The 19770-nt window shown below is 35.2% G+C and overlaps 2 protein-coding genes across 2 annotated transcripts in view; both read right to left on the bottom strand.

The window, feature by feature from the left end:
• The window catches only part of LOC142625627 (polyadenylate-binding protein 2), a 101033-nt gene extending 91780 nt beyond the window's left edge, over positions 1-9253 (bottom strand). Inside the window, exon 1 of the mRNA XM_075799291.1 lies at positions 9225-9253. The gene's annotated coding sequence lies outside the window, so the exon portion shown is untranslated. The remainder of the gene's footprint in view (positions 1-9224) is intronic.
• LOC142625626 (uncharacterized) lies at positions 1899-18163 on the bottom strand. The gene is made up of 15 exons (XM_075799290.1): positions 17850-18163; positions 17646-17734; positions 16791-16857; positions 16583-16695; positions 12923-12989; positions 12688-12736; positions 12310-12395; positions 11698-11963; positions 11548-11603; positions 8222-8307; positions 5983-6075; positions 4374-4707; positions 3587-4125; positions 2491-2725; positions 1899-2417 (listed from the first exon to the last, which is right to left on the bottom strand). The coding sequence occupies exons 1-15, from the start codon at positions 18057-18059 to the stop codon at positions 2191-2193; spliced, it is 2517 nt and encodes an 838-aa protein (XP_075655405.1). The 5' UTR covers positions 18060-18163; the 3' UTR covers positions 1899-2190.
• Positions 18164-19770: the final 1607 nt, after the last annotated feature.

Here is a 19770-nt window from a genome sequence, read left to right as displayed (position 1 = left end):
ATATACAAATAGAATCAAGAAAAATATCTATTAATAATTACCTTAATTATTTCAATTAATTTTAAAAATAAATAAAAGAGAAAAAAAATTATATTTTGTTAAATATTCTCCTGAATTGCACAAGTGACTAACTAGTTATTGTTGCATATATAGGTATATACAAAGATAAGTTGTAATAATAATGTTTGAATTTAGAGAATATTGTTTCATAAAGTGAAAATTTAAGTTCTGAAATTTTCTTAGTGAAAATTCGAAAATCAGTATTTTCGATTGGTCTAAACTTTGGCTCGATCGATTAAAAATGATAAGAAAATAATCCTGGAGTTTCTGGATGTTTTGATCGCTATTCGATTCCTATTCGACCGATCAAAAAGAGCACTCAATCGATCGAAAGCAATTTTCGACCGATCGAAAATCGTGAAACAGGATTTTCTGCAAAATTTTTGAGTGACAGTTAAGAAATGTTAAAGAGATTTCAAGTCTTGTTAACAATTTTATGAAACATTTTAAATATACATACGTGTCTCTTGATGAAATATAACCCTATGGGTATAAATAGAGGTTTAGATTCACTTGAAAAAATAACTAACTCCACAAAAAATAGTAGGTTAGAGAGAAACACAAGAAATTCTGTGGTCATTCTCCAGAATTACTATTTGTAAAACCCAACATCTTGGTTGTATCCTAAGGACAAATTTGCAATAACCTTTTAGCAACAATAGTGTGGGGGACAAATATTGTCTAAAGAAAATAATATAATGCCTCCAAGTTATCTATTTTCTGTTTGTTTATTGTGTTAACATTGTTCTTCTATTATTATTTTGTATAATATTCCCAACAGTTATTACTTATTATCGAAAACTCTAAAGTTCAACCTACCCGTTAGAATTTTAAAGCTTGCCATCTAAGTTCTTTTTTTTTTTTTTTTTTTTCTTTTTTTGAGGGAAAAGCTTGCAATCTAAGTTCTTAGCAAATCTTTCAACTAAAAATAATGAAAAATTAATGTGCATAGAACTATTTAGGATATTTAAAACAAGAGAATCTCTAACCAGTTTGGAGGGAAATTCCTCCGGCCCAATAGGTAACGGTTAAAGTGACTATTCATATGTACTTTTAGTCACATAATCTTTTTAATAAAAGACAAAGTTTAACCACACAATGTCTTTTTATTGGAGGTGAATTTTGACAAATCCACCATTGAATTGCATCTTTTTTTATCCTCTATACTTGCAAAAATTCAAGAAAATTAAATATCAATAGCTATGCCATCAATAAATTATTTAAATTGCAAAATTTTATAGTTTAAAATTACACATAAAATATAAGCTTATAGATCATATAGTAAATAATGTTCGATTGACATAAAATTTGATGTGTATTAAAAGAATAAAAACATGCAATTCAACGGTTAGATTTTCATAATATGTAACGATTTTTATTTTATTGAGCAAGGTTGTAACCTAAGGCTACAACCAATTTTGTTTATAACTAAACTTTGTCCTTTAATAAATCATGTTACCTATTTAAATAATACACTTTGATAGTTTTATAAATTATCACATAATAGATTAATGAAAAACTTTATCCATATATAAAAAAATCCCCAATGTGAATTGTAGGTGAAAACTTGGCACCAAAAAAAAAAAAATATATATATATATATATATATATATATATATATATATATATAAACCTTACAAAACGGATTTTAAAAATCCAAATAATATACAGTGTTTAATAAACATTCTATCATTTAGTGACTTTTTTCTTAATACCAAAATATTACTTTATGTCCAAATAAGCCTCAATGTGGGGATCTTAGATTCAAATCCACCCTCCCAAACTGATTGTAAGCCAAGAAATACAAAGTTTCTAGTATCTTCAACCACTATTCTCAATGAAGAAACAAGTCAAAACGATTTAAAAATTCAGTAACAAAAAATCTATAATCTCTTGTTCTAAGAGTTGCATTAGCATGATATGGATAAGGAAATTCTGACATCTGAGTGACTAGTTGCTATAAATTGATTCCTTTAAAATGGAATATGGCAAGGCAAAAGACTGCCATACATACTCATCGTGATAAAATCCAACACTACATTACCCAGTTATAGTACAACATAGAACGTCCAGGCACTCAATTTTTCAAATTAATTTCCCTCAGTTGCAAGCCTGATACTTTCCGAGTTCTCATTCTTTTCCGTCAGTCATCTCCAGTACTTCATCAGCCTCACCATTAGAGGGTTTCTCGTCCTGTACCAAAGTGCCGTTTTCAGGCCCCATGCGCGTTAAAAGCCTCTCCTGCAGTTCTTGGCAATCAGTTGCAGTGACCATTACAGATAAACTTGCCCTACCCTTCCAGCATCCAATTGCTATTGACTCATCTACTTGGGTTTGATCCATCGAGGTATTGCCACCTGCAGTAAAAGGATTACATTAGCTACTCATGTAATTTAGCACCGATCATTTTGACAACTTGGTACTATATACCTTTGCTCAAAACTATCACACAGCAACCAGGCATTAGGTTTGATGCCTTATGACCGAATTCAGCATCAACAAAATCTGCAAATTTTATAGTTTTATATTGCAGAAGATGCTTGAAGTCCACTGGGGATGCATATAGGATTTGTTTGGTGATGTAGGGGAGAAGTACTGGTAATCCTTCAGAGGATATCCGGAATGAACATGGTGCGGAGTTACCTTCTCTGGATGTTTGTCGTTCCTATTTTTCAGCAGAGGAGAAAAATAAGGGGATAGATAACCTCCAATTACTAAAAAAAAAGTGGGTGATAAAAGGAGTTTTATTCTCATAACACATAAGAATTCCCAATTAGTCATCAGTTGAGTAAGGCTCATTGCAAGGAATATGACAAATTTAATAACATGTAATTGAAAAAGAAAACCACTCGATATTAAGCAGACACATTCCTTTATATATATTGGTTCTGGTCCTCTACCTATAAACCCCTAACTCAGATTAGATCATAGTTCAACTCCTAGCCAGCAGAGTAACATGCATCCTCCTTGATTTGATGCTATGCTTTTTTTTTTAAAAAAAGTGACCATTTGCATGTTTATGATATCATAAATGTTCATTGACTAGACATCATAGGCTTCAAGACTAAAGCTGTGCTGAACGGGGAACCTGCTTGACAGTAGTTATATCTTAGCATTAAATAAGTGGGAATGCAGAAGAGACTATATTCATTTACAATAAACATTAAATAACTGATGTGTTATGTAACAATATAATGCAGAAATTCTGAAACTTCTGGAAGGGCCATGGTCCCAGCCTCCCTCAACAACTGGGCTAAGCAGCCTCTTTAAATTATTAGGTTATGGCACTTGCTCTTTATTCATTGCCTTAATTTATGAACGTAATGGCCTTAGAAGGCCTTCTCTATCATGAACTTGTAAGGTAGTTGTTCAAACACAGGGTTGGTGCTACCATACCAAAGATAAGGGAAGAGAAAACCGGTGGAAAACCAACCATAAACATGTACCTTGGAATTGGGAACCTACTCAACCTACAATAGGGCATAATACCTAATAATAATTAATGATGACGTATGGAAACACTTACAAACATCTTCAGGCCAGTGGATGTTATCTTAAGTTGCTGCCCAACTGAGAAATTCAATTCAAGAACATCCTTAACTGACTTTGAGATATAGTAAATTCTCTTCACATGATTCGTATCGTTGTTTCTTGTGACAAGATGCCCCTTTAATGGAAAGGAATCATCGATACCATAGAATGTCATTATGCTAGTTACGATAGCTTCATCTTTGAAGAAAACGACAGGGTCAACCCCTTTCCACTTGCCTTGAGTCTGCAACTTTCTTTTACCTCCAGCTTTCTTAGGATCAGTTTCCCTATGACCAGGTGCTTCAGCTTCCTCTGAATTATGCTCTTCACACGTAATGCAAGTATCAGGTTCAACAGCAGCCCCATCTGTCTCATTATCTATTAAATCAGCCTCTGAAGCTGCGCCTGAAAGTTTCTCATCTGTACCATCTGCTGCAACAACCTCCAATCCATTTGTATCTTCAACAATCTGATTCGACAAGTTTACACATGGCTTATCATCTAGTTGCAGACTATTGGGTTTCTCCTGCATGGCTGCAGGGATCAAAAGTCACATTGTAATCATCTAATGAAGAAAAAGCATAAATTTAAAACTTCATAGCAGATATAGTATCATCAACAAATAGCATTTGCAAAAGGGTATCAAACCATTCATCAAAGCAAGGGATTTATTCTATGGATGTTTAGCACAGGAATCCTATTAGCTTTGGTTTACCAAAATCAATATGTGGTCTTGGATTCATAAGAAAAATATAATGACTTAAGATAATATCCAATGTTACCTGGAAGGGGAGAAAGTTTGTGGAAGACAGCAATGAAAAAGGCCCCACTGTTTTGATCATGAGGCATTATCCTCATGCAACGTTCAAGGGGAAAATTAGAAACTTCCTCATCCAATTCGTCAGCTAGAGCTACAGGATCCTCCGACTGCTGAATCCCCTCTTCAGAATTTCCATCACCACCATTCTCATGCTTTTCTCCCAATTCTACATCTTGGTTATTCTCGGTTGACTCAACATAGCATCTGCCAGAAGGAAACATGCTGGGAACTATCACACTCCTGCGGTACTTGGGGACATCTTTGTAGGAAACAAACCAGGTGCCCTTGTCACGTACCTGCATGTCCAAGTAAATGAATGAAAAGGCATACATTTTAAAGCTGCATGCAAGTAGCTAAAGTTGTGATGCCAAAAATTATTTTGCAATTCAGACAACAAAAAGCAAAGGTGCAGGTGGGACTATTTGCTAGCATTGCACCTTATTCCCACTGAATAAGTGAATATACAATTCTAAAGAATGGACAAACCAGTGGCCAAGTTATGCTGGGCAATATCAAATGGGGATAAACAAGAAATTGAACAAAAGGGAAAATGATAAACCCTAAGAATCAGCACCAGCACCAGTCAAAGAAAAATTAGGAATCAGCACCTAAGTTACTAGGAATCAGCACCCAGCAATCGGAATTCTTCCAATTCAAAATTTCATTTCATCAAAGTCCCCTTGATAAGAGTAAATAGTTTGTTTATATAAGCAAACTAAACCCTAGTTCTAATAGGCGTGGGAAACCCTAATTGCTTTATTACAAAAATAACCGACTTTGAATAAAAAATATTCATAAACATACTTAAATACTGAGGCCTAAAATAAAACACCAATCAAAATACAATTGACTTGCAAAATAAAATAAAACTAAATTAAAATAAAGATCTATTTGTGTCTCCCACATCACCAAGTAAAGGTCAAAACTCAAAAGCTACCATCCACCATTAATTAAGAAGAGAAACCACCTTTTGACCAAAACAGAGGAGGAAAAAGCAGTATTAGAAAGGGAAGCTTCCTTCTTGCATTGTAGTAAATTGCACCACTACTCTCATCTATAAGGTCATAATTTGATTTCATATGCTTGGACAAAATAGTTTTACCAAGCCCAAATATTAAATTTCAATCCAGTGTTAAATGAGTAACATACATCACTGTGTGAGATTAATATTCTAATATGCAAAGATAACATGCCAAATATCCAACATTGTTTCAAATTACATCTTGAAATAAAGAACAATATTTTCTTTATATTTTATAAGTTTCATTCACATATCGCAAAGGAAGAGCAGGTAATGTCTTATATGTGTGGGCAATGAAGATTAACTTTCAGTATATTATAAAAGCAATATAGCAATTGTGTGAACCAAAAGAATGCAAATCCAGTAAGTAAAGAGCATTAGGCTAAGGTCACAGGAACCCAACATTTTTTGCTCAACTTGCATGGGCTGAGACAATACACATGGTCTGCAGGTGATTGTGTGCAGCAATAGGGATTATATCACTCGTATGGCTCAAAGGTACCCAGTTTTTAAGTAAAAAAAAATGTAAAACCAGAACCCAAGAACTTACCTTCCATTTTTTAATTCCTGGCCTACGAACAAGTTGAGGAAGCTCACCGGAGACATCAACAAGTTCAAGAGACCCTCCACACTTCCGCAAAATCTGAAAAAATGAGCCATGGTGTCCAAAAAGATAAAGTGATCAGACAAGAATAAACCTTCAGGTTGAGTGATGTGAAAGACAAATTGCTGCAACTGTAAGTGCATAATCAAGAGAAGAAAAGGTATCCACTCTTTTCAAAAATATGAGCATCATCTAAAGAAAACTATAGAGGACAACAATTCATAACATTAAAAACCAACACAAAAAGTTAAATTGACGCAACTTTGCAACTTCTGTGAAAGTAAAAGCATAGAATGTATATAAAAGAGTTACAAGAGTACAATTCATGTACAAAATATTTCATATGTGGTATACTGATAAAAAAAATTATATATATTACATATGTGGTACACCAACATAAGTTTAGGGGGGAAAAATATAACTTCTCAGCAATTACAGAGAAGTGAATCCTATCCAGTTTATAAGAGGTCAAGGTACTTGGGTACCAAAGCCATTAATGTAATTTAGTACCATTGTAATGGTGAGACATGCAAAACCAACATCCTTTTTTTTTTTTAAAGTTAGTTTTGGCCCTGAGGGGAGGGGAATGAGAGATTCAAACTAGAGACCTCCATTTCATGAGAGGTCATCACCAGACGATTGTGCTATCCCTTACTGTTTCAACATCTTTACAATAAAGAAGAGCTAATAGGCAGACAAGCTCACAGGTGTAAACTAAAAGACAGTTATCCAAAAAAAGAGTAAAGCAAAAGATGGTAAAATTGACAACTCTGACTAAAGTACTGCCTCTCTTTTCTAGCTATATCATTATATACTTTTTTCTGTCTTTTTTTTCTTTCTGTTTTTCTTTTTTTTTTCTTTTTTTTTTTTTTTGATAGATAAGTAGTGCAATTTTATTAATCAGAGAAAAAATAAATAAACTTTTGAGTTCACGATGAACATAAAGGAACAAAAGCAAATACAAAAAATTATTAGACAGGTCTAAGTGAAGCTGGAAATCAAAAACATATGAACAATTATATTGTGATAAAAGACCAAACTTAATTTTCTCAAGATCATTAGGTTCTGCTAATCTTAGAATGGATCGATATTTTTCCTGCAAATTTGCTACAACTCAACTGGCACTCACATAATAATTGGTTGGAGGGTGAAGTTGCGGATTCAAGACCCACTAGGTACATGTGTAGCTTACCAATAATAAAATCAATCGTACAAACTAAGGCTCTGTTTGGTTGGGAAAATGAAAGTGGGAGGATAGAGAATGTTAGTGTTTTCCACCATGTGTGTTAAATTACTATTATACCCGTATTATTAAAAGTAGAACACTGGAAAATTTGGGGTAATTTTGTACTTTTATTCTCATTACCAGTTTCTCTCCTCTTTCAAAGCTAAGGCTCCAACGTGTAAGGGAAAAAAATGGTGGACTGGGTGGAAAGCTCCATCCACCCCACTTTCTTTCCACTCCCTTTTCACTCTAACTAAACAATGAAAAACAACATTTTCCTCTCCCTTTTCCTTCCCCCATTTTCAATCCTCTCCCTTTTCACCCCCAACCAAACATAGCATAATATTAAGATATTGATTGATCATAAGATTGAGATATTGATTGAGGTAGACATCTCCCAAATATTTCAGAGCTAGCTTGTGATGCAGCCATGAAAGATTCCATGACACAGTATTTTCTCTTTCAAAATACCCCCAAAAAAAAAAGCTCATCAAACCCTAGCCAATTTCAAGCCTTAACCCTTTCTTTACATCTCTAAACCCTAGATCCACAAATCCTCACATATCAACAAATTCCCCAATTTGTCCAATGTCAGCTTCATATCAAATTATACAATCTGTTGTCCTCTCTACTTAATTACACCTACTTTTGGTATACTCCTTCAAATGAAATAAAGACCCATTAGTAAGAAATTTTGAAGAAGGCTGTGGTTTCCATTTATTTTTACTTGTCCAAAGTCGGAAACTTTACTCTTTCAGCTTTTCAGGCTACTTCTATACCCTTTCTTTTTGATTGAGATGAGATAGTGAAAACTAAAAATAAAGCTAAGAATTTCTTGTAGGCTGGAAAAAGAGAGCATTTCAAATGTTACTTGATAAGTAAATCATTCAGCCAGTTGAGTAAACCACAGCTTCTTTCTCTACTGAATTCATTGGAGTAGAAAAATAACTGATAAGTTACCTCAGCAACCACAGCTTCATTCTCTACTGGATTCATCGAGCAAGTTGAGTACACAATTCTCCCACCAACTTTAAGCAAAGATATACCTGCATAATCAACATAACTGCTGTAAGTTTCATATAACTTACTCAATTGAACACAAACACAGTTTCATATAACTTACTCAATTCTACAAGTATATAAACTTAAAACCAAAGTCTGAACGATTTTGGCATTCCATCTAACACAAGAAACAGATCAGTGAAACACCAGCAATCAACGATCAAAAAAGTTCTAAAGTTCAAGCAGAAACATGCATTGTAATGTAATGAATTTGATACAAGGTGGTAGGCTCTTGAAATAATGTCTTTAATCAGCATTGAGATCTTATCTATAACAAAACACATAAGAGAACTCTTTATTTCCATATCTCCCTTAGATACAAACCCACGTTTATGGGACAATATCTGAGTTTTTTTTTTTTAGTTGAAATTTCAGAGAAAGATTGAACCATTGTTTAAAAATCAGATCAGGGTAAATAAGACCACGTAAAGGTTCAACCAACTTGATCATAAATAATTTTATTAAAATTAAGTTTAAAAAATTACAAAAATTATAAATATAATAGTATTATATAATTTAGGGTAATTGCAGTTAGCCTTAGACCAGTTTTAATAGTGCCCGCTTGTGGTTTGAAAAGTGCCACTTAACCCACCTGAGGTGACCTCCGTTAGACAACCATAACCCGCCCCTCCCTTTCACCATTAAAAAACAGGGTTTCAATAATCTTTTATGTCTCTCTCCTCCTTAGGATCCAGAACGCCCAAAAAAAGAATCCAATTTATCCTAAAATCTCAAGATCAAAATTTCACAAACCCCATAGCCCATCTTCATCTTCTTCTTCTTCTTCAAGTTCTTCTTCTTGTGCTCACAGACAGAGCAAAAACACCCAAAGCCAATGTTTGAGTTCCAGATCAGAGCCTTTAAAACATGGATACAATTAGAAAGCTCTTCTTCCAAAAAGATCTCTCTCTCTCTCTCTCTCTCTCCCTCTCTCTGGGTCTTTATGATATTATTACCTCATACTTTGTTTTGTAGCTTCCTCTTAAATGGGTCTGTGTAAGAAAGTAAATCTCTTTGCAGCTCTAGCTCTTTATATCTCCGTCTCTTAACAAGTCTTTTTCCTTCTTTTTTTGGTGCCATCTCTTTGTTGTGTCTTTTCCTCTCTGTCATGGATTTTGGTAATAGTGGCAGTATGCAATCCTCAAGCGGTGGAAGAGTATGATTTACGAACCATTTTTTTGATTCTGGACTGCGAGAGTTATTTATTTCTATCTCTATCTTTTTACCTGTAATAGGTATTGGTCTTTATCCAGATTTCGTTTTCTCACTATCAGTTGACAAGGTCGAAACTCTTATATCTAATTTATTTTTATAAATAAAAAATTTTCCTGAATAAAATTCAAAATCAAAGAGCAAGGAACCAAACCGATCTCAGCCTTCTTGAACCCACCACCATGTTGGTTCATTGCCTAACCCACTGCAACATCACAGCCACACCAACAAACTCACATGATGTTTCACCCTCTATCAAATTATTAAAACTCACCGTTTTAATAGTGCTTAAGTCAGGTTTCTATTGTGTCTTTTATACTAAAGGTGTTTTTCTAATGGCAAGGGTAGAGGTGGGTAACAACTATTTAATGGAGGTCGCCTCAGGTGGGTTAACTGCAATTACCCCTATTATTTATATACTTACTAACTTGTACGGTTGTATTAAATAGAGGTCAGACCCTGGTAAGATGGCAAGGGCCTTTCACCAAAAGCAATAAGTCGTGGGTTTGAGTCCAAGAATCAGCCTCTCCAAAACAAATTGGGTGTAAGGCTGCCTACTATGACCCTCTCCCAAACCCAATGTTGTTAAAAGCACGCTAAAAGCACAAAGCTCAAAGCCCCAAGGTTTGAGAGCTTCACATAGCCAAAAAAATGTTCATTTAATGAAGCACACTTTAGGCATGCTTCTTTGGCGCTTTTTGAAGAAGCACAAAGCACTCCTAGGCGCACTTTTTTATTTTATAGTTAAAAAAGATATGAATCATCAAAATCAATTGCTTGATCTTGAAATAAATTACATGGACCAATGATTTACTATACAACCACTAAGGTGTTGTATTACACAAACATCTCAAAAGATACAAACAAAATTAATTTACTATTCTTATGATTTTTGGTCTCTGATTTTTAGAAGTATGTTGATCGGACCACATCATTCAATCATAACTATCATGGTTATGTACATTAATAAAGCACAAGAGAATTATATTAAAATTTATGTTTAAACTTTCTACAATTAGATTATTTTGATTTGTCCATTGATAATTGCATGCAACCAACTATATAAAAGTTTTAAGAATTGAAATAACTTAAGTAAAATTTGAACTTAGAAACATTATACAATTGCAATTGCACTTAACTAATAGGTAATATATACAAATTTTGAGTTTTTATATATTTTTTATTAATTGTTACAAATATTTTTAGTATAGGTTATTATATATTATATTTGAAATATATGTGCTTTGAGCCTAGGCTCCAAGAGGCCTATGAGTGTAAGTGTGCTTGACGCTTTTACCACCCAAACCCCACAAAAAGTGGGAACTTTATGCACTAGGTACTAACTTGAATCAAATACTCCATATTTGTATATAAAATAATAGATTTATTAAATATTTTGAGACTTGGGGGGGGGGGGGATGTGAATTTTTATAATTTAAAAATCTGACCAAATTGATAAATTGGACCAGTTCACCAGACAATTCAATCTGTTTTTTTTTTTTTTTTTGAGAGAGATAAAAACATTAGTTTAGTTCAATCTGGTTTATTCCAATTCAACTGACAAAACATTCAAGGGAGAACCACAATAGAAATGAGAATTGGTTCACATTTCAACTGGTTGAACTGGCCAGTCTGGTCTCTGTTTAAAACAATGGATTGGAACCATAAGAAACATGATTGCACTTAGTCAACTTTGTTCCTGTAGGCTCACAAAGATTATAAAATGTCACTTGCTAATTTCAAAAGCATAAGAGTTTTATAGGCCCAGACCACCATAAGGTTTTGTGACACAAGCTGATTGGTCAATAACAGATCAGTCTTTGGGAATTGGCTTTAACGTTTTAATTTCATCACCAATCAACTGATAATACTTAATACACATAGTCAGTTTGTACCAATCTTAATCTCAGAAGGACAAAAAAATTGAATTATCCAAAAAAATCTTACAATCCTAACAAGCAGGGGTATACAATCACATACAGTTTACGTTAAAGATTTTCCATCAAATGTACCTCGCATGGCTATCTGAACTTGCAGGCAATGGATCCCATTGCCCATTCCTGGATTCCTGTATAGGAAGAAAATAAATTTTACCGTCTTGAAAGAAAGGTAAATTAGAAATAGAATTAAAAGAGGATAGAGATGGAAAGGAAAAGCATTACCATTTCCTCCAGATATCTGGAGCCTTGCGAAGGGTACCATCTCCACTGCAGGGAACATCACATAAGACACGATCAAAGATAAGTTGACTAATACTTTGCTGAAATCCCATTCCTCTTTCAGAAGAACTAGAGCAATTTCTGTTCAAACGGCAGCCAGGGAAATGTTGAGCTTCATGATTTGTGACTATCAGATTGGCAGTGCACATTCTTTTTGTTTGGTGAATGAGAAGATTACATCTTTGGACATCAAGATCATTTGCTACAACCTAAATTTAATAAAGGAATGTAGGAATCAATTTCACAAAAATAAATAGCAGAATGCCCTCATTCAAATCATATCACAAGGTTCCCAGGCAGCCAATGGGCTCTACTTCGAATGGCACATGCTCACCTTATAAGAGCAAGGTGGAGCATGAGGTCATGGATTCAGTAGCCACGAGGTGTGTGTAACTTAGCAATACCAAATAAAGAAAAAGCTACCCACGCAAACTAAATGGGATAATGAGCTCTACCAATTCCCATGCCATAACAGAAAATGAAAAGAGGACAGAGCAGACAACAATAAAATCAGATGTAAAGAGTGTAAAATAAGGATATAGTAAGGACACAAACCATTCCTCTAGGCAGTGATCCTGCTTTGGTTGACCGGTGTATAATCTCAAGCAGCTGGAACGTTTTTGACCCTGGTGCAGCACACACTGCAAAAACAAGTAAAAAGTCATACAACACTTTTAAATACGTCCAATTCTCTTATATTTCAAGTGGGTTTTCAACTCTTTTTCTACTGAATTTTCAAAAACCATTTGACAAAGACGAAGAAAAGGCAGTAGTGACAACATCATTTGATTAAAAAGAGTATTGAAAATACTTAGAAAAAAAAAAAAAAAAAAAGAGAGAAATAGATAGGGAGAGAGAGTACTAAAAATGCAGTTGTACCAGAAGAAAGATTAAAAAAGAAAAGGAATTTTTAATGCACTGTAAGTTGCTTACTGTCAAGTACAAAATGATCCGGACATACATCCAGGAAGAGAGGAGGTACCTGCGACAAAAGTAGTCATTTATTGCAAGTAAATCGTTTTTTTATTATAAGTATTATTGCAAGTACATGCTTGACTGGTATTTTGAACTAACTGCACCAACATGCCCAATACTTTGCAGATTTACTACAAAGCAATGTCGGTATATAAAATTTAAGAGTGATGGACAGTATGTAACATTGACGTACCATGCTGACAGCCTCCTGTCTTGTGATGTTTCCAATTTCATTTTCTAACTTTAAGAACTCGTGGAACCTGGGAAATTCATACATCAGAATGATGATAGCATATAAAAAATCTGAGAAATGACGGATAATTATTTTAAGTGATTCAAAATAGTCCATAGCATCATGGACAGCTTGCCCATATTGTACATATTCTACACTGGTCCTCTATCAGCTTGCTCAAATAATAAGACAAGAAGAGAAGAAGAACAACCACAGCAGCAATAACAACAATGAAGCCCATCAGACTATCTTATCAATATACAGTGGCCATAAATCTAGTCAAACCAACATATTGCAGGATTGAAAATTTATATCCAAAAACTTAATCGTGTAAAACTCTCTGTGAACAGTTTCTCCAAGCCCAACTTAGTTATAATTTCAATTTGTTCCAATAAAATTGTGGTGTTTTCCATGGATCCTTATCAACTAACTGCGGTTGAGCACTTGTATTTATTTCCACCATTGCAGCCTATCTAAAGCTAATACTCTCTGTCACCCTCCCGTTTATCATATTGTTTTCCTCAACACCTTTTCACTCCTACAGCTTGAGTTAAGTCATTCTAAGTAATGTATCTAAAGCAGAATAATTACACTTTTCTCAAAAACGAATTTGAAGGCGCTCTTCCATTTTCAGACAGTTTAGCATAGCATAGCAGCGGCGGCAGCACGCAGAGTCCAACAATCGGACTTGGGGCTCTGCTTGAAATGCTTTCTCCGAGTACAAGACCTTCCTCTCCCTCAGCCGCTGCATCCCATTTTCGGGCTCTGCTATACTAAACTGTCCAAAAATGGAAGAGTGCCCATTGAAAAACCAAAAACTCCCCAAATTGACAATTTTAGAGGCAAAAAATTAAATCTCTCCACAGTTCCAAAACCCAAATGCGCTGTTTCAAAATCCGCCATTTGAACCATTGCATCTCTTACTAGTTACTACCAAACCCAGAGGGTATTCCCACCAAACTAGGTTGTAATATATACAACAAAGAAGACCCACCACCACTTTCACTTTCAATCCACCACCATACCCACTAGTCTTACCCATAGACAAATGCATTTGATTATACACCAACAACGAGTTTAATGGATGATAATGCCCTAGAGAGAGTGGCATATACTTATTCATATACCCATGTTGATAATATCATTCTCAGTACCCCCACCGACTGGACCTCAAACTCAAACCTTGCTGAGCTTACCACCTAGTTCCCTTTCTTGACACTACCACCAACACCACCACTATGGGTCGCGACAATGATTGAGAGCCCTGAATAGAAATGGCGCTTCCAAACGTTCTCTCTGCTCCACTTGAAATGCTTTCTCTGACTCCACCGCCGCCTCCCATTCTTGGACTCTGCGCACCACCACTACTATGCTATGCTTTGCTAATCTCTCCAAAGATGGAAGAGCGCCTTCAAATTCGTTTTTTTAGAAAAGTGTAATTATTAACTAACTGCGGTTGAGCACTTGTATTCATTTCCACCATTGCAGCCTATCTAAAGCTAATACTCTGTCACCCTCCTGTTTATCATATTGTTTTTCACTACAACTCCCTCAAGACCTTTCCACTCCTATGGCTTGAATTAAATCACTCTAAGTAATGTATCCAAAATTATGTGAATAAAGGAGGCACAATTATAACTGTCTTTTTCAGTTTCTGCCATTGCAGTTGGGGATGATAGTTTTCCTTAATGTAGTTCTTTGTTTCCGTAAGTAAATTATCACGAGATTATAAAATATAGCAGAATTTGATTCTAATTTTCACACATGGTATGTAATACTGAACAATTTCTATAGATGTAATACTGAACAATTTCTATAGAGTGGGGAGCTTGCCTATGAAATACCTGGGATGCCTTTGGGAACTTCTTTTAAGACTGCTTCGACTTGGAATCCTATTTTGGAAAAGATGGAGAAGAGACTCTCAGGGTGGAAACGTCTCTACTTATCTAAGGGTGGCAGGCTCACTTTACTAAAAAGTACTCTGTCGAGTCTTCCTACGTACTTTTTATCTCTCTTCACTATTCCTAAAGCTGTGGCTGCTAGAATGGAAAGGATTCAGAGGAATTTTCTTTAGGGGTCTGTTGAGGGGAGTTTCAAATATCCTTTGGTGGCTTGGGATAAGGTGTGTTCACCTGTTAAATTGGGGAGGCTGGGGATAAGGAGTGTGGCGTCGTTTAATCAAGCTCTTTTAGGGAAATGGTTGTGGCACTTTGGGCAAAAAGTTACCCATCTCTGGCGGAGAGTTATCTCCACAAAATATGGTGAGGGTCAAACGGGGTGGTGTACTAAAGTGTGCAGGAGGACCCATGGTTGTGGCCTTTGGAGAAGCATTCATGAAGGGTGGGAGAGTTTTTCTAAGCACCTATCTTTTGTAGTGGGTGAAGGCACTCGCATCCACTTCTGGCATGATAGGTGGATTGGGGATTATATCCTAAAAGATCTCTACCCTGAGCTCTATGTGTGTTCAGTTACCAACGATGCTTGCATTTCTGAAGTTTTGTGGCTTCCGGAAGGAGGTTCTACTAGAGAGTGGAATTTAAGGTTTTTTAGAGCCTTTGAAGATTGGGAGCTTGCTGCTTCTTTTTCTCTTCTTCATTTTATCCAACCTCATATTCCTCGGGGGGATAGGAGGGATATTCTTTGTTGGCGGCTCAAAGGCAATGGTAAGTTTGACACCCGCTCCTATTACCAAGCAATTCGGGGTTCCTCGAATTTTGTGTTTCCTTGGAAGGGTGTCTGGAAACCAAAGGTTCCTAAGCGAGTAGCTTTCTTCTTGTGGACAGCTGCTCACGATCGGATTCTCACATTGGATAATCTCATGATTAGGGGTCGTCGCCCTTTGGCAAATCGGTGTTGTATGTGTTGTTGTGATGGGGAGTCGGTTGACCACCTTCTTCTTCATTGTACTGTTTCTCATACCTTATGGTCTCTTATGCTTCAGGCTTTTGGTATCCACTGGGTTATGCCAAGATCAGTGACGGGGTTGGTATCTTGTTGGCATCAATGGTTAGGGAAGCATAACTCGAATATTTGGAATTTGATTCCAGGGTGTTTAATGTGGATTGTTTGGCTGGAACGGAATCGTCGCTCCTTTGAGAACATGGAGAAGACATTGGATGAGTTAAAGGTGTTATGTCAGCGTAGCCTTTTTGAGTGGTCTCGTTGTTGGGGTTATACTGATTCTTCGTCTCTTTCAAAGTTTATGTTTTCCCTTAGATTTTCCTTCCCTTAGTTTTTCTTTCTTTGTATCTTTTTGTTCATCATCATGAACATCTTGTATTATTTTTCATTATTAATATTACTTCTTTGATTACCTATCAAAAAAAAAAATAGATGTAAAAAAAATCTAAGCACATACATGGAGAAGAGAAAATGTGTCCATGAAGAATCGCATTATTTATTTTTTTTAGGTTAAATAGATTCACACATTTTCTTTGTTTATACTTAATACACATAGATGTTGATAATACAAAGACACACACAAACGAAAAATAAAATATTTGGAATCAAATCTAATTTTGTTTAGTATCTCCTATGTAAATCAACTGATAATGGCCATCAATCTACACATGCAATTAACCCACTTATACTAAAAATTGTCACACACAGAGCATAACTAACTTCTCAAGAGTTTGGTTCTTCCTCAGCTGCATGCGGGAAAAATTTGACTGCCAAGCAAGATTCTCAGGGTACCAAGGCAATGGTCTAATAGCGTCTTCTTCGCCATTAGTGACCTTAAAAGAATAAAAGGCAAGAGAAAGAAAACAGTGTCACAATAACAGCCAACAGTAGCGGCAATATCATTACTGTATTACAGACATGACTTAACCTCAGATTGAAGAGATTTCATAAACTCATTCTCTAACTGTGATCGGATGTCATCACAGAACTGGCTACTGCAAAAACAAAGAGTACAACTCAATCAAATTAATGTCAATGGAATCTTGAGAAATCAATGATGATAAAAAATAGCTCTTTTGATGCATGGAAAAGGGGAAAAATATTATCAACCCATTTGCAATGAATATCAAATCAGAAAGCTATACTAGTTTAAAATATTTTTTTATTGATTCTTTAATCTTTATCTTCTACACTAAACGATAAAAGGAATGCTCAACAATCCATAAGCTATTCATGGTGTGATGGCAAGATACCTCTGCCCAAGTGAAATGTCATGGGTTTGAGTTCTGAGTAATGCTGCCTACCAACCACATCTTCCAAGCCTTGGAATGCATAAGGCCTTGTACACTGAACAACCTTTCTTTGTATTTCTTTTAAATGGGAACCTTTCTAAACAAGAGTCCTATGGACTCGCCTCTAGCCAATAAAACCTACTGGCAACTGACCCAACCTGCCAGAACCAGTCACCCCTGACGAGCTAAGCAGTTTATGCTCATGCCCGGAGAAAAATGAGAGGGCCATAACTTTTCACCTAAAATTTAACTCCCACATTGAAAGATTTAAATGAATGTTGCTTCTTTACATTCTACCCCCTCCTAGTAGTTTTAAGTACTCGGCAAACACCCTTTTCTGCATTTCAACTCTTTCTACTATAACAAATGCATATAACAGCAAAACCAAACCAACACAGCAACTCCCACCTCTATATATGCAATAAAAACCCATTTCAAAGACCATTTAAATAGTAGAAAAAGAGCATCAAAAAGCACCAAATGAACATTACCTTGAATTGATTCTGAAAGCGGCAGGCAAAGGTTTTCGAAGCACTTCCATAAATGAATCCCACTCTTCCTCAGACACTATCCCTTGCCCCTACCATTACCAAATAAAAACAAATTCATAAGTAAATCAACGAAATGCAAAACCATGCACACAACCTGTTTGAGTAAATGAAAGTTTGAAACTGAATTCAATTTCCGTATAGTACCTTGTAGTATTCATCGAAAGCTGGGTTTTGAGTGGCGAAGGGCTGCCAATGCGGATCCCTATTATCATTTCCATTGTTGTTGTTGTTGTTGTTGTTGTTGTCTTCAGAGGAAGGATCGGACTTGGGGCGCTTCCAAACGTTCTCTCTGCTCTGCTTGAAATGCTTTCTCTGAGTACGAGACCGTCCTCTCCCTCCGCCGCCGCCTCCCATTTTCGGACTCTGCGCGCCGCCGCCGCCGCCGCCGCCGCTGCTATGCGATGCTAATACTAAACTGTCCGAAAATGGAAGAGAGAGCGCCTTCAAATTCGTTTTTTGAGAAGAGTGTAAATTTATTCCGCTTTATGTGTGGGCATGAGTTTTTGGGTCAAACGTGAGAGAAAAACTTTTGTAAATGTCAAACCCTAACCCAGTCCATGTTATGTTAGTGACTGGGACGATGTTCTTTTGGGCTTATGCATCAATGCCACTAATCGGCCCATTTTACTTTTTTTTTGTTTAAGAAGAAGGCCCAACTTTGTTGGTAGGAATAGTGTCTGTATATATATAGTACAGTATATATAATGAAAATAGGGCCAAAATGGCCCAATACTACAATTTTCAGAAATTTCTAGCAAAAAAACACTGTTTCGGAACTAAATAGGGAAATACCACTCGAGTTTAAGACACTCGAGTTCCTAGAAGTTTTGCCACCGTGGCACTGCTGAGGTGGAAATTTGGCGAATAAAAAAAATAATGTGGTACTCGAGCTAGGTATACTCGAGTACCATGCAACACAATGCTCGAGTATAACATGCTCGAGTACCTTTTATAAATAAAATGTTGTTTATTTTATTTCTACAGTACTCAAGCTCCCCAAGCTCGAGTACCTTGTAACTTTTTTTTTTTTTTGGATTATCGACAAATAAACATAAACATAAAATGTTGTTTATTTTAGTTCTACAGTACTCGAGTTCACCAAGCTCGAGTACCTTGTAACTTTATTTTATTTTGTTTTGGGATTATCGACAAATAAACATAAACATAAAATGTTGTTTATTTTATTTCTACAATACTCCAACTCACTAAGCTCGAGTACCTTGTAACTTTTCTTTTCTTTTATTTTTTTTTGGATTATCGACAAATAAACATAAACATAAAAATAAGTAGTTTTTTATGTATTTATTTATTTAAATAGAAGCATTGTAAAATACAGAGATTTTAATTTCAAAATATGAATTTAATCTCTACATTAAGTAAAACTGTTCACTGTTTTCTCATAAAAATTGTTCACTCTCTTTTTTGCGTAAATTATTTTAGTTCACTATTTAAAAAATTATTCGCTATTTTCTCATAAAACACCTAGTAAAATCGTGTTTTCTAAATTTAGACACCAAATCTGAATGCTTTTTCATGTTTGAATTTCACAATAATTGAATCTATTTTTCTGCATTAATAAAATCTACTTCTACGTTAATAAAATTTTCTCTCTACACATCATGTTTACTATATATTCGAATCTGCTTACTGCATTCATAAAATTTCTTTTTTGCATTAAGTAAAACTGTTCACTGTTTTCTCATAAAAATTGTTCACTGTTTTCTGCATAAACTATTTCTAGCATTCTACATAAAATTATTTTCCGTTCAGCATTATCTAAAAAATTGTTCACTCACTTTTCCGTGTAAATTATTTTTTGTTCACTATTGAAAAAATTGTTCACTGTTTTCTCATAAAACACCTAGTGAAATCGTGTTTTCTAAATTTAAATGCCAAATCCGAATGCTTTTTCATGTTTGAATTTCACAATAATCGAATCTATTTTTCTGCATTGATAAAATCTGTTTCTACATTAATAAAATTTGCACTCTGCACATCATGTTTACTATATATTCGAATCTGCTTACTGCATTCATAAAATCTGTTTTTTGCCTTAAGTAAAATT

Source organism: Castanea sativa, chromosome 2 (assembly GCF_040712315.1).
Source record: "Castanea sativa cultivar Marrone di Chiusa Pesio chromosome 2, ASM4071231v1".
In the NCBI taxonomy this organism is placed as follows: Eukaryota; Viridiplantae; Streptophyta; class Magnoliopsida; order Fagales; family Fagaceae; genus Castanea; species Castanea sativa.
Note: the sequence above shows the minus strand (reverse complement) of the source record. Positions and strands in the feature narration are given on the sequence as shown.

Bases quoted from the DNA above. Each gene is read 5' to 3' on its own strand.
- LOC142625626 (XM_075799290.1), bottom strand. From the start codon at position 18,059: ATGGGAGGCGGCGGCGGAGGGAGAGGACGGTCTCGTACTCAGAGAAAG. The intron at 12,737-12,922 runs GTACGTCAATGT...CTTTTGTCGCAG, and splicing joins GACAGGAGGCTGTCAGCATG to GTACCTCCTCTCTTCCTGGA. The intron at 6,076-8,221 runs GTAACTTATCAG...TCATTTTTTCAG, and splicing joins ATGAAGCTGTGGTTGCTGAG to ATTTTGCGGAAGTGTGGAGG.